Source organism: Balaenoptera ricei, chromosome 8 (assembly GCF_028023285.1).
Source record: "Balaenoptera ricei isolate mBalRic1 chromosome 8, mBalRic1.hap2, whole genome shotgun sequence".
NCBI classification, from domain to species: domain Eukaryota; kingdom Metazoa; phylum Chordata; class Mammalia; order Artiodactyla; family Balaenopteridae; genus Balaenoptera; species Balaenoptera ricei.
Window position 1 is genome coordinate 5067356 of NC_082646.1, and position 22517 is coordinate 5089872.

A 22517-nucleotide genomic window follows, 5' to 3' on the forward strand; every position below is an offset into this window, starting at 1 on the left:
CGTCAGCAAAGGCCTGGAGAGGTTCGGCTCCAATGGGGGGAGTCCAGAAGTTTCCCTCCAGGCCAGCTTTAGCTCAGCTTCATTTCTGCCTTCTTTCTATAATAAAGGAGAAGGCACCGTTTTCTTGCCTCTCACAAATGCACCTGAGCTACACACGCCTAGCTGGCGTTCCCGGGGAGGGGAGATCGGACGTTACAAGATAGAAGTAGCGTCACAGGGATGAGGCCATCTGCACAGCGCCTGGCACCGAGAGGCACTCAGTATATGGAGCTATTCTTCCCCTTCCTCTCTGAGGTCACGTGCTTGTGGAGAAAGGAAATAAACATGCTTTCTGGGCGGTTTTCAAGTCCTGCAGGGCACAGAAAAGTTCCCGCTGGTCCAGCCCTCTCCTGCCTCACCTGTTCCCACACCTCCCGCGCCTGCCACCTTGAGTTTGGCCCAGGATACAAGCATGTGGCTGTGTTCCTAGGAGACGGTGACACACAGCTTCCCAAGGAAAAGAAATACAAAGAGCCTAGGACGGAGCGGCCCGTTACAAAACCACACCTTCTAGACCGAGCCGCAGATTCCTTTGGATTACCTCAAAGAGACATCTAATCCTTGGCTCTCACACACAACTACATTTACATTTTTCCAAATGGAAGGGGTTGGCCTTCTTGGTAAACTGATTTTGGTAAGTCATTCACTTTGCTTCAGATTTGGACACTCTGGCTCCTTCTACCTGGCATGGACTCTACACCTGGTGGGTTTTCCCCCCTTTTCAACCAGGCAGCTGAGTTCACCAGCCGAGGCGGAGTGTCCAGCCAATGCACGGAAGGCTTGAACAATGATTTTATTTTCTGTAACCAAAAGCACCAATACCTAGGAAAAATCGCCTATTTTTACCTCATGACATAACTCGCTGCACACATGTTCAGGCTCTCCTTTTGTTAAATATAGTTATTTGTGTTTTGAACCCGGAAGAGCTGGCTGTAATTTTGGAAAGGTAAGACCCTGCAGATGCCAGGAAGTGCGTGCCTGATGGACGGGACAGACCTCTGTAGCCACTCTTCTCCTTAAAGGCAAGGGTGGGCACATCTGGGTGTCCCCAGGCTTCCTTTTGGGTTCCGAAGGCCTTGCCTCTCCTCTCTTTGCAGGCCTCGTCCTGTGGAACAAGGCACCAAGGGTAGACTCTGTGATGTGACCTGTTTGAGGGCAGGGCTTCCAGCATCTGCGCTTCAGGGCTCTGGTGACATTTGGGAAACTGTCTTGGAGGGCAGCCAGGGAAGAAGGTGGGAAGTGCAGCTTTCCCAAGTCAGCATTTCCATAGAGAATAGGGTACCAGGTGTAAGGAAACCAGGGTACCAGGGTACCACGTGAAGGTGTAGGTGCCCACTGGGACCTGCCCACTGGGATGACTAGCCCAGAAGACTGAGGACGCGGGTGGCAGCCAGCGAACTGGCTCCCAAAGTACCTGCGGGGACGATGACCCTCCTCTCGTTGGTGGTCATGTTGGGGGGAGGGGGGCCGTTCTTCTCGTCCATGTAGCTGTTGTAGCTCATGGCATTGGACTCGCCTCCGCCCACTAGCTTGCCGCATTTGCTAACGCTGCAGTCCACCGGAGACTCCCTGGAGCAAGAGAAGACAAAGCCCAGAGGAAGTCATCAGTGTCACCGCCACCGCTGCCACCGGCACATCCGTGGAGCCGCTGCCCAGCCCCATTTGGGGGAATGACACGGACGAGGGCGCTGCTGACGCTGCCCTATTTCTATCCACGCGGCCACCAGAGTTTTCTCCAAATCCCAGCCCAATCCTATAATTACGGTACTTACACACTTTCTGGCAGCCCCTCGCTGCCCTCAGACTGGAGTCTGGACCTCTGAGTTCGGCGCTGCTGCCCTCCCGCTCTGCCTGCAGCTGACACTTTTAGCCTTGTGGCCAGGCGACCTACGGTCCCGAGGCGCGTGCACTACACCTCGCTCCCAGACAGGCCTTTCCCCGCTCCCAGGACACCCTGCTTCTGCCATGGCTCTAGGACTTGTCACATCATGTGATGCTTAGCCTGGCAGGTGCCCTTCCCCTGGCTGGATTGGGAGGTGCCTGATGGTGGTGCCATGACTTTTTTTTTTAAAGTTATTTTTTATTGTGGTAAAAGTCTCATAAAACATACTATTTTACCCATATTCAACTGTACAGTTTAGTGGCACTAAGTACATTCACATGGCTGTGTAACTCTCACCATCATCCATCTCCCGAATTCTTCACCTTCCCAAACTGAAACGCTATCCACATCAAACACTACCTCCCCATTCCCCTTCCCCGCCCCCCATCCCCCGGCCCCTGGCATCCACCAGTGTACTTTCTGACTTTATGAATTTGACTATTCTAGGCACCCCGTATAAGTGGGTTTTAGACAAATACACCTTTTTAAACCCCCACTATAGTGCCTTACAGAGGGGGTAAGCCATCACTGTTTTTGGAGTGAGTTATTTCTGTGGCATGTATATCATTTTAATGTGTTTCTCACACCATGTTCTATTTGAACTTCCCAATCACCCGCCAGGATAGGCATGGCAAGGGTTAATATCTCCTTTCTACGGTTAAGGAAACCAGAGGAGCACACGGCCAGGTGAGCCCCTGATACTTTGCAGTGTGGGAGCACAGGGTTTCAGCTCAGCGACGAGCATCTGTCTGGTGACTGAGCTGACATCTCACTTGGGGCCACCTGGTGCCCACAGCAGCCTGGCAGAACACTCTGCCTACCCCGAGCCCAGGGCCATGGAACTGCCCCCATCAGGCGTGCCCAGGCAGTGCCATCCGACCCTGCCCTCGCTCCCGCTCAGCCGCTCCAGCAGCGGCAGGACCGAGGGAGATGACTAGAGGCCAAGGAAAGGCTGCAGCCCTGGTTGTCTGGAGCAGGAAGCATCAGTTCTGGCAACCTGGGAGACAGCCAGTCCTCGCAAGAGCTCCAAACCAGGCTTTCAGACCCAGGAGTTCAGATAAGGTTCAGATTACAGCCGGCCAACTCCGGGCCGCAGAACCTCGCAGGGCTTTCCAGAGGCCTGGCCGCTGCCCTCCCTCACTCTGCTGTGGGCAGGAACAGACCATCCCGAGGCCTTAAGGACCAGCGTTGTGCCAGATCGACCCGCCCGTCCTGCGAAGGCCGAAGCCCGGGGGCAGGAGAGCAGTCACTGAGCCAGGAGAAGGGAGTAACAGCCTGGGGGGGCGGGGACTCGGCAGGGTGGGGGAGGCCAGAGCACATTCAATAAAGAAAATTAAATGAATTTGTTTCTTAATCTGAAAGGAAAAAAATATTGAAGATCACTTATCATAGCTGGGAGATAAATGCCCCACTGAGATATTAGAAGTCAGACGGTAATTTTTTCCTGATGTCTTACAGAGGGGAACATGGGCTGAAAATGAAAATAAGATGTATAACTTACACATGTTAGAATTTAAGGTTTTACTATTCGCCTACTGTTTTTCCAGGCAGAGAACCAAGAACCAGCCGTCAGAGCCCCAGATTGTTAAAGGTTTAATGTCCCCATAGCAGTCTGAGAGGAGGCAGTAGCACATCGGGGCTTTGCACCAGAGTTTGGCCCTTTGGCTTCTGCTGGAGAAGGACTTGGCCTGCGATGAAGCAGTCCCAGAAAGACCCTGGTGCCGCGTCTGAGCTGAGCTCTTGCGGAGCTGGCGGGGTCTCCTTCAGCCTCCTCAAGGCTAACCGCAAGTGGGCGCATGCGCACACAGGCGCATACGCTACCCACGCAGGCACACGCACCCACGCACGCACATGCAGGCATACGCACCCATGCACGCATGCACGCACATGCAGGCACACGCACACATGCATGCATGCACACACACGTACACACACCACCATGGCCTGGCAGCCTTTCCCAGCATACTTGAACATGGTGAAACAACCCAAGTGCAGCAGAAGTTTGGAGGATTAAGTTGGCCTTTAACCAAGAGAGCAACGGTTTCATTGGCTGGGAACGCAGTGCAGAGGGTGAGGTTGCCAGAGCACACACTTCCCCTGGCGGGGGCCAGAGAACTTTCTGCGAGGGGGCGGTGTCGGGCGGGGGCGGGCGTGGCGGAAGGGGACTTGCCCTCCGCGGGCTGCGCCCCACTTTGGAAACATCGGGGAGACGAGTTGTGAAAATTCTTTTCCACGTCAGCTGGGCCTCTGGGGATTTCTGTGCCCAAAACGGACCCCTTGCCATGCAGAGATGAAAAGTCAGACCTCAGAAAGCATCGCAATGAAATGACCCCTTATGCCATAGGTGCCTGGGGCAGGGCCAGTCCCTGGGGCCAGGAGGAGAGAAAAACAAATTTGGAAAGAGGAATTGTTTGGTGAAAGCTGCCTGGTGTGTCACCTGGTAAGGAGCCTGAGCACTGCGGTGAGAGAAGCACCTGCGTGGGGGGCGGGGGGGTGGGGGGGCGTGGCCAGGCCAGATCCCCGGGGAGGACATCTGAACAGGGTCAGGCCCCGGGTTCTCCTGCTAGGGTGACCACGGGGGCCGGCCAGTAATGGGAACCTTCCCGTTTCCTATCACAAAGAAAGCGGCCATATTTCAGGGCCCAACCCCTCCCCCGCCCCGTGTTCGCACCTGCTCCCTAAGATCTGCAAAGGGGCGCCCTAAGGGAGAAGCCCTGGCCACCACCCTGGCCCTCCTCCGGCTTCTGGGAGAGAAGGAGGGAAGGAAAGCCACACCCTCACCACCCACCTGCCGCGCTCCCCTCCGCGCTGGGGCTCTCGGCTCTGCGACTCTGCAGACAGCACAAGCCTGACTCGGGGCCTCCCCAGCTACTGCGAGGCGGGGGGCGGGGGGGGTTAGTGGGGTACAGGTGAAGCACAGCATAAAGGCTGCTCTTTAGTGAGGCAGCTGGCGCCCGTGAAGAGGCCCGATGAAAACAAGGGGGGGGCACGCATGGAGGGGGAGAGGTTTCGCCATTCAGCTTGCCCATACTGCTGCTGATTTGTATTGAGACCTGTACTTACAGCTAGCATGGGGTCAGGGCCCACAGGCAGCTGACAGCACCGGGACAGGTGACAGGAGGGCCTGGGGCTGCCACGGTAGAGCTGGGGGAGGTGATGGCTCTGAGAGGGTAACTCAGAGCATCTCCCGCTCAGAAAAGCCACGCAGCGGAGGCCACAGCAAAGGCGTTGTGGACCCTGCAATCTTGTCCTTTATTTTCACCACTGGACATAGGCTCTTTACTCCTCTGGTTTTATCTGTGTGTGTTCAGGGAGCATTGCTTTAAAAAGGCTACTACTGGTTTCCAGAAGTGCCTTGCAAACTGTCAAGTGATTTAAAACAAGATGAGAAATCTTGAGTGTTTGGATGGAAGGAGATTTCAAAGACTTTGCCCAAAGATAACCCCTTCAGACTATGCAAACATCTTCTCTACCTTCCCTTTCAACTCAGAGCAACTTAACTCAGGGTATGTCGTCCAGACTCACAGATCTGCAGCCCAGGCTTACTGTCAATGGACACGCAATATCCACACAGCTAATGTGAGGTCCCAAGGTCTACTGGAGCCCTGTGGTTGCACTAGGACTATCAGGTGTGTCTTCCACATCATGTGTGTCTTCCACATCCTGTGTGTCTTCCACAACATGTGTACCTACACTGTATGGAAATTAAACAAATCTGTGCTGTCTTTAGGATTTCCGTAGGAGCCATGCAGAGATGTGTGCATATGTCTGTTTTGTTTTTGAAAAGGAGATGCAATATGTTAAAAGCAAATTTCAAGACAAGAAATCACCTATAGTAAAGCCATCACCCTAACTCGTATGTAGTAGATGCTCATAGCTTCTCCAGAACCCTGAGTACGCCTCCCACCCAGCTTATGTGTGACATGCTTCATATTGTGAGGTTCAGAATTTTAGGAAGCACCTTAGGAAGGCACTCTGCATTCGGAGGCAGAAGTGACAGGGTGTGTGGGGCTCGTCTTCCTGTATGTAGAACCGAAGTCTGTAGGTGTCTAATAAGGGCATCCGGATCCTGCTGGCCAGTCTAGGGAGCGTCGGGGCAGACTAATGCTGAACTCTGGTCCAGAAGGTCAGGCAAGCGAGTCTTTGCATTTCCCCTCTATAAGTTGATATATTTTTTTTCCTTCATGGGATGTTATCCCCAAAACCTGCGGTTGGGACAGGATGAAGCTGAGAGTTAACTGCAGACCACAGCTTGGATCGAGATGCTGAAGTCTACATCCAGCACAGAGCCTATGTGCCACACTGTTTGAAGAGCAACTCATGCTAACAGATTCAACCACAAGGGGAAGGTACAGAGAAAGAGAGCGGACCTTCCTCAACGCGGGCAAGCTCGAATTTCTATGAGCTCCTCCGACCTCCGTCTCTCCACCGGCCCCTGTGACTTTGCCGGCGGCATAAGAAGCAAGAAGGGTCTTGTAGCTTTAGGTGCACAGAAGAATACCTCCTCCAGTGACACATGTATCTGTGGGGTCTCTGATAAGCATCAACTAACTCAGAATCCCAAGTTAACAAAGAACATGGCGAGAATTCACAGTGAATCACGGGACGGTCCAAAACATTCTAGCCCAGCACTGTCCAATCGAAGGGGCCACATATATAATTTAAAATTTTCTAGTAGCCACATTTTTAAAATAAAAAAACAAGGTAAAATGAATTTTAATAATATATTAAAATGTATTAATATATTAATTCAATACAGCCCCAAGATGATCATTTCAATAAAATCAATATAAAAAATTAATGAGATATTTCACTTTTTTTCTACACTAAGTCTTCTAAAGCCAGTATGTTAAAATATATTTCAAGCACATGTCCATTTTGCATAGGCCATAGTTCAGGGGCTCCAAAGCAACCTGTGACCAGTGGCTACTGCCTCGAAAAGAAAGCACAGATTCAGTCTGTGAGCCAAGAGATCCCAAATTTTACACTCCGGTTTTTTCATCTGAAGTTAGGAATTATCTTTTGCGTTAAAAGTACCATCATCAGTGTTACTTGGAGGATAGAAGCACAGAGTGGCAGGTGAGAGATTTAAATAGGCCGGCATCTGTTTCATCACATTGTTTCTTTTTGAGTTTTCAAATAATGGGATCTGACGTGGTTGCATCTTAGGAAAAGACATTTTTCTGAGAATCCTTGCTCCCTGCTGCCCACCGTCCGGTTTCCATGTGAGCACTTAGAGGACATTTATGAGGTGCCAGTGACGGCTGTACCTAGCCTGCCTGGCTCTGAGAGCGCACTGGGTCTTCTTTGTTTCCCAGGAGGGGTGAGACTACGTCGGTTTCTGAACCTACTCTGTCACCGGCTCCTAGCCCTGGTCAAGACCGGCAGATCAAAAGCAGGGGCTGCTTTGTGTAACCAGAGCCAGGTAGATATCACGTCTGGTCCCTGGGGTCTTCACACAACTCGCCTCCAGCTGGCTTCTGGTGTGACCGGAGCCAGGGACGAGCTGGCAAGGGGGTTCTGAAAACCGATTTCCTTGGGGGGACCCTCTTTGCCCAGGATTAGTGTCTTGCAGTGCTTGAGGCTTCCCTGCAGTAGGGGAGGGACCGGTCAGCTCACAAATGCAGGCTCACCTGAGCACAGACACAGGGTCTTGGGTCTTGGGTCTCTGTCCCGGCTTGTACACGGATGACCTACATGGCTATAGAGGAACCTCTTCACCTTTGAATCGCGTTAGCCACGCGTTCATTCACTTATTTAACAACCGCGTGTTGAACAGCCAATGATCACGTGCCAGGTGCTGCTCAGTAAACAAACGAAGCCCTGCCCGCACTTTAGTGAGGGGTGTGCCGAGAGCCGGGAAGGACCCAAGCAAGGTAAACACTGGTGGGTGCTGTTTCAGATCCGGTGGTCAGAGAAGGCCTCTGAGAAGGGGACATTCCGGCAGAGACGTAAAACAAGTGAAGGAGAGAGTCAGAAGACCAGATGGAGTAGGAATGTTCCAGAAAGAAGGAACACATGTGCTTGGCATGCAGGAGCAGCTAGAGTCTCGTGTGGCCGGTGTGGACGGAAAGAGAGAGATGGGGGTGGAGGGCGAAGAGGGTGTCAGAGGGATGGTGAAGGACTTTGGATTTTTGTCATAAGCCATTAAAGGATTTTGAGCAAGAAAGTTAAATCTTTTGAAAGGAGGACTCTGGTTGCTGTCTGATGACGAGATTTCAGAAAGGCAAGAGGAAGTGGGGGGAAGAAGGTTGCTCCCAGGTGGCCTAGAAGGAGAGGTGCTTGGACGGGGCGAGGGCAGTGGAGGGGAGCGGGGGTTGGATTCAGGCTACAGCAGACCAAAGCCTGTCCAAGGGTGCATCTGGACTGTCGGCAAGCATCGGGAGCGCCTGTGTTCAGGCCAGTTTGGGAGGCCCTGCTGAACGGCACTCCGTGCTGCGGGGTGGGTGTCGGCAGACACGAGACGGTGGCAAAGGCACAACACGCAGGCGGAGGGGGCGGAGAGGTGGGCCACGGGGCCAGGATCCGAGAGCCTGGGCTCCGGGGCCAGCACTGCCTCCTCTGAATCCTTAGGCAAGTCATTCACCATCTCAAAGCCCGCTTTGCCTCTGATGTCAACATGCAATTACAATATGGACCTCATGGGAGAGTGGGGGGGGAGCAAATGGTAACGTGGAAAGATGTTTGACAAACTCTGTCCTCCCTGCACTGGGGGCAGGCCATTACCCTCATTCTCTCTGTGGAGAGACACTCACTCACTGGAGGGGCTCCTGGCTCGGACCCCCTGAGCCTCCCTGAAATCCTAGAGGCTGGGGAGGTGGCTGGGATCCCAGCGGCTGGTTTTGGTTAGTGGGGTTGGAGTGTGTTGGGGTCAGGTGTTTCCACAGGCAGGTCCGAGACCAGGGCCATCTGGGGGGTGCCTCCCCACCATACGCGCACCCCTCCTCCTGCTCTCTCTAGACTTGTTTCTAGACTTGTTTCCTCCGTGACCTCATCCACCAGCTCAGTTAGAACTCTTCCACGATGATGCCCAAACCTAAATTCCAAACCCCAGTAGTATCTGAGCTTCGGTTTCCAGGGCCCCGTAGATGTTTTGATCTGGATGTCCTACTGATTGCTCCCGACGCATCTCATGGGGAACGTTGACATCCCAACTCAAAGCATGTCCTCCTCCTGCCCCCTGTGACTGCTGCTGGCACTGTCCTTCTTGGAAACATCCAAGCTTTGCCAATCTTCAATTCTTTCCTCTCACAAACCCCTCCCCCCAGTGCAATATTTATCCACCTAAGCCCCGTGAATTATACCCCGGATATGTCCCTCACGTGTCTTTCCGCTTTTATTTCCACAGTCAGTGCCATCACTCTAGTTCAGAACTATCTAATTTCCTACCTGGGATATTTCACTAACTTCTTTACTTATCTTTCCGACTCTTCTCTCCCCACTCTCTGTGTACAACGATCCTTAGCTTTCAAGTCCCAGCTCTTATGATGTTCAGATGTCACGTCTATGTTTCAAGTGGGCGTCTGCATGTGGAATAAATTCCCTATTTTCTTAGCCTGTCCATCAGGGCTGTCTCTTAATTTCCATTTTTATCTCCCTGTGCCGTAGGCCCCTTAGCTTGCCTGACGTTTCATGAACGAGACTACCATTTTCTCTATTTTCGACCTTGGCTCATGATGGTCACTATTGGGATATCCAGCACTTTCCAAGTCCAGGGCCCTGTCCTGGGTCCTTTCTCCTACAGCATCAGTGTCGACACTTGTAACAAGCCTACGGAAGAGTAAATGCTCCAGCTGTGCAGAAAGGAGGCTGCTGGTGCTCAGAGGGGCCCGTAACTGGCCCACGTACAGAGGCAGGACTGGACCCGGGCCACCCGCCCCCCAGGTGTGCTCTTCCTCGTCCCTGTGATTTTCTTCTCGTCAGTCCTCTCCTGTCCTTCTCTATCTGCAAAGTCTTACCCACCCCGGGCGGCATTAACTCCCAACACACTTTCCAAGCGTGACATGTCCTCCCTCGCACGGGGAGCCCTCAGATGTGTTTACCCTCGTCATCATCCTGGACTTTTACTCCAAGAATGGTTTGGTCATCTTTGCTCTAGTGAGACCCACCCAGAGAGGCCAAGTATCTGGAACAAGACACGGAAGAGTATCTTATTGCTTCGTTATCCCTAAGAGGGGCTGCACCTGGGCCTGACATAAGGTAGATGCTCCGAAAGTGCCTGTTAGTGTCGTGGGCCTGAGGGCTGCCTCGGAGCCCAGAGAGCAGGGGGGCTTCCAGCCCTGCTCTGCCCCAGCCCTCAAGTAACTCTCTCACCCCAGCTCTCTGGGGACTGGCTCGGGCTCTCCGGCCCAGCATCAGAGCCCCATCTGCTGCAGACACCCCTTGGTGCCAGATCTGCTGACTCAGCCCCAGAGGAGCGAGCTGGGGTGGGGGCGGGGGAGGGAGGGGGCCCAGCCTCCCCCGGCCCCCGACCCTGGGCAGCACAGGCCTGGTGGGCTTACCTGGACCCATTCATGTGGTCGTACTCCCGCTTGACACTGACCCTCACGGGCTGATTCATCCACTCCTGCTGCGGGGGGAGGGGGTTGATCTTGTGGGGCTGGCCGTAGTCGGGACTCCCAGAGGCGGTCATGTCGGCTTTGGGAAGATGGGCCGCCGGTCCGTAGGCGGAGTCGAAGAGGGATTGGTCGTCGCTCACCACCGACAGAGCCTCCTGGAGGGCAGATAGGAGACAGAAGCCCGGCGTCACTCTTCAGCCAGCACCGCTCCCCACCTACCCTCCCTGGGGATCGGCGGGCTGGCCCAGGGCTGCCCAGTTACGCAAGCTTGGTGGGTTCTCTGCAGGTTACCCTGGGTGACGAGGCAGTCTGGGCAGTGGAGCGGGGATGCAGACCCCCGGAAGTGTGTCCATCTGTTGGGTCTATAGACTGGGACCCCCAGAAAGGAGGGTGGGGAGCGGGAGACCAGGAAGAATGGTTACACAGAGCGCACACGTGGGTTGGGGTGGTGCTTGAACCCCGGGCTCTCTTGGGATAAACAGAAGTGCCCCTTACTAGGTGGGGAAGAAGTCAAGCTACGGGGCATAGGAGTGGGGACATTTCTTTTACAGGTGAGGCCAGTGAGACCCACCCGAAGAGGTTAAGTATGTGGCTCAAGGTCACACCAGGGAAGAAGGGTGAGGCCCAGGGTTGTGGTCCCCTCCAGTTTCAGTTTCCTTCTCTGCAAACAGGAATAAGAATAGCTTTTTCAGAGTTGATAGGTGATTGAATGAGAAGACCTAGGTACAGGTGTCTAGCTTGTTTGCTTAGAGGCGCTCTAGGATGTGCTGGGGCATCTTACACATCTGAGATGCTGATGGGAGGCTGCCTGCCTCCCCGGGACACAGTGCTCCGTCATCCTTTCCTGCCTGATTCCTTCAGATGACAGTTTCCAGTCCTAAATGTGAGGATTCAGCCTGCCCAGGAAAGAGGGCGGAATCCCAGCTATGTGGATGGAGGAGTCAGGGCTGATCTTCCCATGCCTACTGTCCCATCACCTGCCGGGGCAGGTGGAGACGGCGGACGAAGAAAGGCGGCAGCATCGCACTTTCCGGAGGTCTACCAACACAAGCAGGGTAATGAGATTCTCTCATCGTCCAGCTCACGGCAGATCACAGCGACCCAGGTCGTGGACTGGGGTGTGATGGTCACTAGATCACACAATTCCACCAAATTAAGTTGACCACGTTTCAGAAAAGGTAGTAATTCACCATCTAGAGTTAATTATAATCAATATAATCTAAATATAATTACACAATCTGTAATCGTGGAGAGGTGATGTAATATTACAGGAGAAATGTCTAGCACAGTCTCTGGCACATAGTGACACCCAGTAAAGTTAGCTTTGATGGTTATTAGCTTCAAGTAAAGATTCTCTTAGGCCACCTGCTATGGTCTGAGTTGTTCCCTTAAAATTCATATGTTGAAGCCCTAACCCCAGTTCCTCAGAATCTGACTGTATTTTGAGATAAGATTTTTAAAGAGATGATTAAGTTGAAATGAGGCCTTTTGGGTGGGTCCTAATCCAATATGACTGATGTCCTTATAAGAGGAGGATATTTGGAAACATGGAGAGACACCAGGGATGGTGGGCACAGAGGGACCACCATGTGGAGAAGCAGCAAGAGGGCAGCTTATCTGCAAGCCAAGAAGAGGCCTCAGGACCCGCCAGCACCCCATTTTGGATTTCCGGCTTTCAGAGCTGTGAGAAAATACATTTCTGTTGCCTGAGCCACACTGTCGGTGGTATTTTGCTATGGCAGCCCTACTATGGCACCTTTACTTTAGCCCCCGCTCCCATACCTCTAAAATTACAATCTGCTCTACCAGCTAAGTGTTGCCCTTTCTCCCACGGCTGTTCTCAACCCCAGCAGGAGGACAGCCATACTTCAAAGGAAGAGGCTCTTCTGCAGCTGTTTCCGGCTGGGATCAGGAAAGAATAACTGGAACATAGTCCGGGAAGTGTGCTCCTACACCAGAAGGCTTTGCAGAGTATAGACATGGCCGGAGATGGCAGTTTCGAAGCTGAGCTGCCTGCACAGTATGGAAAGGACAGGGCGGGTCCCTTGATTCAGACCTAAAATCTACTGGGATCCTTCACTTTCCACCTGCTGCCCTGTGGCATACTCCGAGGAAAGCTGTGCTTCTTGGAACCATGTGTCTGTTGGTTATTATATCCATTGTCCATTTCAGTTAGGGATCCGCGCTGGCTCCACACCCCAAACCAGGGGTCTGAACCGTCATCCAGGCACACAGTGGTCCCGAGTTGAAAAGTGTGACACTGTCATCTTCCAGAGGCCTGACTCTGAGCCCATGAACTTCCTGGGGTTCTACACTAGGAGCGGAGATGCATTACCAACTAGGACCCATAAATGCCCTTTTGGTGATGGATGAACAGTCACCAGTTCTGCTACAAAAAGAGACTACCCCTAAGGAATCAGGTATCATCGTCTGCCGTGGAGAGCGGCTTACGTGCTTGCTTGATCATGCGCAAATCTTGGAGTTTCCAATTAAAGTATTTCGTCCATCTCCTTTCCTCTGGGTTGGGGGAGAAGATGATGGAATAACGGAGGCCAGGAGGCCTGGGAAGCAGGACCGGAGATAGTGATACTCGGGCGAAGATCCCTACCACCATTATCCCCAGAGACGGCAGGTCAGGGAGCAGAGAAGCAGGGTAGTCAAGTCAGAGGGACCAAGCAGATGGCAAAACCGGGGTTCCCAGCAAAGAGGCTGCAACAGAGGCCAGATGAGACCAAGCTGGGATTTCTGAAGGCTGACCAAGGAGAGACTTCTTAAGTAGATGAGAAAAAATACTTTACAGAACAAAGTGCAGTGTGGTAAATGGTACAAAACCGGTTTGAACTCATTTTGGGAAAAAGTTTCCTTCAGTTCACAATCAAAGGAAACTCCAGTCAAGGGGCCACGTCACAGGAGGCGAGGACGCTGGTTTACTCCAGAACGCCTCTCCTTCCCCTTTCTGTCCAGTCCCGTCCTCGGCTCCCTCCGCTGTTTTGTTCAGACTCTTTCCTCCGTGATCGAGTACCTAGTCCCTCACCCAGCCCACCCTGCACGTTCCCCCGACAGATCCGCTCCCTTGAAAGCTGTAAATACCGTCATCTGCCACAACCCGGGGTCAGATCCCTCCGAGAGCATCCTCGGTTTCAGCCATCGCACATCTATTCTCATCTGCCTGTTTTCCAAGAGCTCAGCTTCGCCCCGGCGGCCCACCATCCACGCCCCCCGTTCACGATGTCCAGGCTGCACCTCCTGCCCCAGGCTCGCTGTTCCCGCTGCTGCACGAAACGGGCCTTCAAGTGCCCGCCTGTGTCCTAGACTTCGTGAGTCCTTGCGCTGGGACCATCCTTTCCTTGCCCCCTGCTCCGGACACACATCCGATTCTTCCCATTTTGTAGGTAAATGAAATCTTTCTTGCTCCATGAAACCTTCCCTGATAATAATGCCCTGTGACTCATTTGAACTTTGAAAGGCCAAGTGAGACTACTGCTTGGGTAAACATACACATACACACACACACACACACACACACACACACACACACTTTTCTGTTTGCAGCCATTGTTAGGGAAAAGGCTTTTTTAAAAAGTTTCATCACATGGTTGAGAAAAGAATTGGTGGCTGGGAGAAGCTGGGGAGAGAGAAGATGCAAAAGAACGGTTCCTTGTCTGGCCTCCTGGACTGGGTCAGAAAACCTAACATGAGCAGGGGAGGGAGATGAGGACTGTTAAGTGGAAATCGTAGATTTGGGGAGACCAGGCCCCAAACAAGCTGCTTTGGGATCCTGGTGGAGCGTGAGAGCTGGGGAGAAGATTCACACTGGCTCCGAAAGGAAACAACGGCGTTTTGCCATGTAAGGCTGGAGCTTTGGGGGTGTCCCGAGACCAAGCCCACGGCATGTTCCCAATGGGCAGTGGCGAGTCTTTTCCAAACTGCTTTTGGGGCAGCGGCACATTGCAGGAAGACGGGCGTGGAGCAGGAAGAGGCCAACAGGAGCGCGGTGTGAGGTGAGTGTGGCCATTGTACTTGTATGACAGAATCTTGTCCCCACTTGGGGTCCCGGAAGTCCCTGGGGCTGATTTGATGGGGGCGTCGGCACCAAGGAGCTGCTTTGCTCAGCTGAGAAGTTGTTGAGCTGGCAGACAGATCAACAACACGCCTGTAGCTTGTTACACGCTTGTGGCTCTTGTTATTTTCCCTATGTCTTAGAAGCTGTTTACTTTTACTTAAATTCTTAAAACTTATAAAAGTTTCAACATGAAACTCTTACTTGTACTTAAAACTCTTTATAGGAATGAGTACACAGTCGGGGTTCAAGACCTTTACATTGAGGGATGGTTGTTAAGTGTTTACCTCCGGGATGATGGGCTGAAGACAGAGAGAACATCAGCATAAAAGTTCACACACTGTTCTCAGGGTGGCTGGGTTCCTTCACTTCTCCTTTTGACTTTGGACCTGACACTGATCCCTTCATTCAGAGGAAGTCAAATGATCCTTTAAAGACTTGCTGAGTCCGGGTTGCTGTAGAGCACATGGCAGGGAAATTGACTTCAGTGGGAAGGACAGAGGGCGTGGCCCTAATCCCGTGTGGTGCTCAGTCTGGGGTCTCTCTCGGCCCTTGTCGCTGTCCCTGTGAAGTCAGCCCTGACTTGCTTAGTAACTGGATCCTGAGAAGCACATCCCTTTGCTCTGCTGAGTGCTGGGAAGGAAAGGCCTGTCACTTAGGATGCTCTGGTCCCTCAGCCACTGAGACCTAGACCCAGAGGGAGGCCCAGGGCCCCTTGACTCCAAGCAGGGAAGTGGCCCAGCACATCAGTATCCCACTTGACCCGTTTACCAGAGCACTCAGGCAAGGGCAACTACTTGGAATGGCAGCTTGATTTCCGAGCTAAGCGGATAGTCATACTGGCGGTAGAAATGCTGACCAAACCGTGTCAGCTTTCCTTCCCAGGATGCCCTGCTGGCCCAGGGAGGCAGCAGATGTACACGGCCAATGGGCACTAGTCTTGGTGCTTCTTACCCAATTTGTGTAAGGTGCCTTTAACACATCACTTATAATACATCCCTGTTACCATTATAGAAGACAGATCGAAGTAGCAGACGGTTATCATAGCATTTATGAAGTGCAAATCAAGTTTCCCTGAGCGATCTAACTTAATCCTCCCTGCAATTCTACGAGGGATGTACTGTTATCACCTCGATTTTTCAGATAAAGAAATGGATATTCAGAGAAGTGAACTAACTAGCTCAGGTGACGTAGCAAGTGAGTGTGACCTGGGATTCAAATTCAGATCTGCTGTCTGGGCACTTAACCATTACCATCCACCTCCCAGTTAGACTATAACTTCTTTGAGGGTGACTCTTCATGTTTGTTGAGATGTACACAGAGCACAATCTTTGGAGTCAGAAAGATTTGCGTTCCAGTCCAAGTTCCATCAGTTACTCATCAATGCACCACCTGGTGCAATTTATTTATACTTTACAAACTTTATTTCCTAATCTGTAGAATGGTGATAATAACAGTACCTAATCTGGCAGATTTTGAATAAATATAAAACGAGGTAAGTGAACTCCCTAAATCAAGAGCCTAAAGTTCTTAGGACACAGCAAACACTAAAACAAAAAAACAAAAAAAAGGGTTTTTTTAAAAGAAGCACAATGCTGAGAGATGCCTTGGGACCCTTTGGGTTGGAGATGGGGGCAGGGGGAGGGGAGACAGATAAAGCCTGAGAGATTCCTCCTTCTCAACTGTGTTGGTTACTTAAAAGTAACCAAGGTTGCCCAAGGTTCAAAATGAGCGGGTTTGAAGATAATAGTTGGATTTGAAATGCAGATTCCATGGGCTTCTAGAAAAGAGAACCTACTTCCTAATCTATATTTCTCCTTCTCCTTGCAAACCATCAGATTGTTCCATTGCAGCTTCAGCCCTCTCTCTCTTTCTAGCTTCTGAATTCAGGCCTCTAGGAGGCACAGATAAGGCACTGAAATAATCCTGCAAACGAGGGGAGGAGGTGGCCAGCGCCCACTCATCCTGCTGTTCCTACATCAGGCATGTGGTAAATATCAGAAGAATGCCACGTGCATAACTGTGAATTCACTAATAAATAAACTTCCCTTATTTTGGAATTTGCCATATATACTTTTTTTCCCCCCTCTTTTCCTTTTTTTTAAATACCAGCAGATGTGTCTTCCACCATTTGTTTCCCTTAGATTAAGCAAAGGATATTTTCCACGCTCACATCAGTTGAGTGATGGGGGATGAGGTCAGAGCATGGCCACATGATGGCCTGGCTGACATCAGTGGTGAGCCAAGAACTGCATCTCTAAAGACCTTAGCAGAGATGCAGGCAGAGAGGGAAAATGCTGGAGAGGGTGCCGTGAGGATCTCCCCATTCTCTGCAGGAGCGCATGGAAGAAATGTCTGCCGTCGTCCATGTGCAGGAAGGACACACACGAGCCACGGTGATGGGCCAAATGGAGTCAGAGAAGGAAAAGACACAATTTTCCCCAACCCTTTCCTGATTCTTACAATTAGGCTGAGTATTTATTTCTAGCACAGGGAATGACCCAAAAGATGGGCCTGAGAAGAACTGACCCTACGTTGTTTCCTTCCCCTCCTCTCCCCTGTCCTGCCCCGAATCTTGTAAGGACAGCTTTCTGTGGCTCAGGAACTCTGCTGGAGCAAGTGAAAAAGATGTCAAAAGCGACCAAACTGAGTTCCCTGCCTCTGCCCCTGCTCAGTGGGTCCATGACTCCCAGACCAGGCCTCTGGAAAGCTAATCCCCGGGTCAGCGCAGGGAGCCCATGAGCTGTGGCTTTTTATTACATTCTTTGCATAATGACGTGAAGTCCCTTCTCCTGGCAGCCAGAGAGCATACAAAATGCAGACAGGATTCTAGGGGGCAAAGTCCTCTGTCTTCTCTGTTTTGGGAAACCAGCAGGCTCTGCAGCAGTGTGTGTGTGTGTGTGTGTCTGTGTGTGTGTGTGTGTGGCTAGGGGGGTGGTCAGCACATTCTCATCTGAAGTGTCAGGAGAGGTGGCTCCTGTGAGTTTGCTCAAACCTTTGGCCTCTCCCTCCCTTCTAATTGCCAGCCCTGTGCCCAAATTTTGCCCGTTATTTGCATCCCACAGAGGGCAGGTGCCAAAGGGAAAAGGAGGTAAATGTTCTGCAAAGTTGGACAAGGAAGAAGGTGGAAACATTGATCAGTCACCCAACTTTAACTGAAAGCTCTTCTGCGCAGAGCAGCGCAGGTGCCCTGCTCAGTCAGGAAGGTTGCCTTTGCCCCAAATCAGCCACAACAGTGTTTCCAATCTCTGCCACTCCCCACTGAGAGGCTGCGTCTATTTCCCTCCCCTTGAACCCAGAGGAGACTTTATGACGCCTCAGCAAGTGGAAGGTGGCAGAAGTGACCTTGCAAAGACTTCCAAGGCCAGGGGATGGACGCATTACGACTTCCACCTGCTTCTCGTTCTCTCTTGGGCCTCTAGCCCTTGGAAACCAGCCACCATCCTGTGAGGAAGCCCAAACCAGCCCGAGCAGAGAAACTACATGGAGAAGTCCACACACAGAGCAACTGAGGCCACCAGCCACCAGCCAGCTTCAGCCTCCAGGCCTGGGAGTGAGGGACCTTCTGCGAAGGTTGACAGAACTCATAAGCATAATAATTGTTTTTTGCCACTAGATTTGGGGGTGATTTCTCATGTAGCAACCGGAGCATCTCCTATCACTTTAATCAGCGACAAGAGATCCATATCCAAAGGAGGCAGAGGAGGATTGTGTGAGTATCCTTCTCACTATGGTTACTGGCAGGGCCTGGCAGGAGTCAGCACCAGGACAGACGCCGTGGGGAAGCTGAGGCCCAAAGCCTAACCTCACCAGGTTCGCACAGTGAGGGAGGGTCAGACTCAGCCATAAGGCCTGACTCCTCTGTTAACCATGTAGGGGAATGACCCCAGACAAACAACAGTGAGAAAACAAACAACCGACAAGCAGGGACCACTTTTTAAAATTAGAAAGAATAGACAGAACAAGTATAATTTGATAACATGAAGCTTTCAAGGAACTTTTGCAACCATCACCTCATTTAGCCTTTAGGATGTGAGTTAGGATCTCCATATTATTGTAAAGAAAACTGAACTAGTGACTCTCCAACCCGTAGCTTGACTGCAAAGCCTATACTCTTCCCTCCAAACTGTTCCCAGTTTGCTAACTCTGTCTAATACTATCCTGGGCTCTGCCGCACAGCCAAATTGGCCCTGGAAACTCAGAGTGTTTGGCTGATTTCTAAAGTAGCTTATTGAAATTGCTAACCTCATCCCCGCCCTGCCCCCTCGTCCTCCATCCCCACTCCTTGTCACTTAGATCTTCACTAACTGGGGAGGGGACTTCTGCTGTGGCCGGCCCAGAGAAAGGCAGCCAGCCAAGTCCCTAGAAGATGGAATTGGAATCCTTTGCAGATGAAAGTACTTTATTTAATGGAGTTTAATAAATTAAGGGAGTGAGCCTAAATGAGTTCAGAGGAGAGGGTCTTGCCGTTCCACAAAGATGGCCATGTAACAGAATCCAGAGCTGGAGGTCCCTGTTAATCACCGTCTCCCATTAGACGCTTCTCCACGTCTCCTGTGGGTATTTACCTTTGCCTGTTGACATTGAGTTTTCACAGTCACTTTTTTGACCATAACCACATTTAAAGGGCATCTCTAAAGATCAAAGTTACATTCTCCTCCCACAGAGAATGATTTTACTGCCGAAAAGAAGAAAAGTGCTGAATGTAGACACTAACAGGAAGGCAGATAGAGGTTAGTCTGAGCTCCAAGAAGGGAACATTTTACAGTGTGTTGTCCTTTCTGTTTCTTTACAATGGGACTGACCACTCTTCAAGCTGCTTTTTCTCAATGACAGTGGGGAGTGTGAAAAGGCCAGCCATGATCTGCTGTGTATAACTTGTTACATTTGACACTCCGGGGACCAAGCCCCTCTCTAAGAATAAGGAGTGACCTGACCACAGAGGTGGACCCCGAGGTTCCCAAGGGGCAGGGTGGCAAGAGGGTGTGATGTGAGGCCTCGCGGTGGCTGGGAAGCTTAGATGTTCTCTTCTGTGCAATCGAGCCCGTATTCTCCTGCCAGTTCTGACTGGCTGGGAGGGTTAAATAAAGCCCTGCCAGGTGCAAAGGGGTGATGATGAAGAGGGAACTGTCAACCATCAAAACACACCCCCAGATGCCATGGGGAGAAGCAGGCGGGCAAGGCGGCCGTCCTGGACACTGGACCAGCCGTAGTTCCCAATGGATTTCACTGCTCTTCCCTTGCACTGGGACGGTATTCTGCCTAGTTGCACAGCAGTGGCCGTACCAGTCACTAAAAATACAGGATGCTTCCTCACTGGTGGCTGAGTGCTGCTGCTCTGAGCCCCCTCCTGCCCTTCTCTGCCCCGGGATGACGGCAACTAAAGGGTCGAAGATTGGCACCGCAGGTCCTCCGGGACTCCGCTCCAAGACCAAGAGTTGGTGCCCTGGTGCCCCCGTGGCACCACATGAGTGGTTATACATCAGAACGTTTTCCTTGCCCTGCTTTTCCGATTGCGGAGGTGGTGGCATGAGAGGATGGCTGAGGATCTGGATGGGCTGGGAGCGGCCTTGTCCCCCAGAGGGTCCCTGAGCATGTCTGCTGCAGGGGGGGTCAAAGACAAAGGGCAAAAAGGAAGCAAACCACTTCACCGCTCTCTTCACTCCATAGGGTGCCATTGTAAAATCCGTTCCAATAAAAGGCACAGGCTGCCAGCTGGGTCAATGCGGGGCTTTATCGGCTGTGCAACTTTGGGCAAATTACCTAACCTCTTGGTTCTTGGGAAATTTTAACTGTCTTCTACTGAACGTTTAATGCTCTTTGACGATGATGAATGGTTGCCCTGCCCTGATCACGGAGAGCTGAAAGCTTGGAAGAAGCATCCTGGTGGGGAGAAGCTGCAGTGCTTCCTCACAGAGTCTGAATTTCCCCCATCGCGGGGCTGATGGGACAGCCAGGGAGATGGAATGCAGTTCCTGAGACTGGGGAGTGGGGGGCTCTAAGAGTTTCCCTTGGGGCTTGGTCTTTATGGCTCTGGCCTGCTAGCTGGACCAAGACGAGCTCAGGCTGGTCTGTGGTGACAAGAGAGTGATGAAGGGAAGAAGGGGGCGGAGGCAGTTCAGGTCTGAAACGATGGGCTTCCCCGGGGGAAGCAGACATTTGTCTACCAGTCTGATGACACCTTCTGACATCTTTTGCAAGTGTCTGGGAAGGGAGGAAATGTAGATGGCATGTATCCTTGGGTGCTTCTCCAACACCACGGGTCCTGGGAACTTTCCCATCCTTTCTCTCAAAGACCAGTTTTGCTGCTAGAAGCAGCCCAAAGAGAGGGACCACGTCAATCTTAGTCACTGTCTGCATCCAGCAGCTTGCACAGTTCCTGGCACCTAGTAGGTGTGCAACAAATTCTTTTGACAGATAAGAACCCCAGAGCATGACGGGAAACACCGAGGGTCTCCCTCTCCCGCCAGCACCTGTGCCGCCAGCCAGACCTCCCGCTCACTCTCGCCACGAGACATTAAGCCTTGCACCCAGGCTTGTCCATTTTTTTAACCCACCACACCCAGTGACCGTTTCTTGTTCAAATTTAAACACGAAGCTACTGACTACTCCGCACCCCCCCCCCCAAACAAGCACTTGAGGTCCTTTTCCTAGAAGCTGTGATCTTATCTGCCGATTTCCTCATGTGATGGTTTCCGTGGCAACGGGTGCCCTCATAATCACAGGAAGCCGGGGAGGAAACAAGCACGTAGGGGCCCTTCGATCTATTCTTCCAGCTACACCCAGGGAGCATCCTGGCAGGAGGGCGAAAGCAAAAGCAGCCTCAAGAAGAAGGGTGTCCATATCTGTGAGCCCCGCTGGCCCTGGCCAGGGAGAGGGGAGAGTCCACTTCACCTTGATGGGCACCCGGGGCACAGCACGAGTGACTCCGTTTGACTTCACTTTCTCCAGGGCGTTGGGCAAAGAGGATCCCGAATCCATTTCCCAGTGCTTAATAGCTGTTTCCTTTCCGTGATTCATGCCCAAGGAGCCACACTGGGTGACCTCAGGCCCATCTAGCCCTGAGTGTGCAGGATTTCCAGCTTTCACATCTGGACGAGCTATTCTAGCCAAGGTGTTTAGTTCTTCTGTGGCCCCAGGGCATATGGTTACCAGATTGCTGCAGCAGCACAAGGATGGGAGTGACCAGAGGAGGTGCCCACAGAGGTCCGTCTTCTGGGTCGGCTCAGCCAGCCCGGCCCCGTCTCTGCCCACCTCCTGGGTTTACTGTACTCTGCTCCTCCACTCCATTTGTACCTTCTGGTCGTTTTCCCCTTTCTTGTTCCTTCTCTTGCATTTTAATGTCCTGTTTTTTTAAATTAATTTTTATTGGAGTATAGTTGCTTTACAATGCTGTGCCAGTTTCTCCTGTACAGCAAAGTGAATCAGCTATACATATACATATATCCCCTCTTTTCTGGATTTCCTTCCCATTTAGGTCACCACAGAGCACTGAGTAGAGTTCCCTGTGCTATACAGTAGGTTCTCATTAGTTATCTATTTTATATAACACAGAGTAGTGTGTATATGTCAATCCCAATCTCCCAATTCATCCCACGGCCCCTTTCCCCCCTTGGTATCCACACATTTGTTCTCTACATCTGTGTCTCTACTTCTGCTTTGCAAATAAGTTCATCTATACCATTTTTCTAGATTCCACATATAAGTGATACTATACGATACTTGTTTTTCTCTTTCTGAGTTACTTCACTTTGTATGATAGTCTCTAGGTCCATCCACGTCTCTGCAAATGGCACAATTTCGTTCCTTTTTATGGCTGAGTAATATTCCATTGCATATATGTACCACATCTTCTTTATCCGTTCCTCTGTTGATGGACTTAATGTCCTATTTTAAATAGTTTCTCCTCTTGTTATATAAGACCTGCCACCCCTTTCTCCCCAGCACTCTTGGCCTGTAGACATCTCTATAATACAGA

At 51.6% G+C, this 22517-nt stretch overlaps 1 protein-coding gene across 5 annotated transcripts in view; it reads right to left on the bottom strand.

Annotated features, from left to right (window-relative positions):
* The window catches only part of FLI1 (Fli-1 proto-oncogene, ETS transcription factor), a 120938-nt gene that overhangs the window by 40549 nt on the left and 57872 nt on the right, over positions 1–22517 (bottom strand). For 4 of the 5 annotated variants that reach the window (XM_059930063.1, XM_059930061.1, XM_059930065.1 and 1 more), the window contains 2 exons: positions 10423–10634; positions 1454–1608 (listed from right to left, as the gene is read on the bottom strand). In XM_059930063.1, the coding sequence (XP_059786046.1) occupies positions 1454–1608; positions 10423–10634 (367 nt within the window). Of the gene's footprint in view, positions 1–1453; positions 1609–10422; positions 10635–11260; positions 11328–22517 lie in introns of those variants that run through there. The other variant, XM_059930062.1, reaches the window with a different exon arrangement.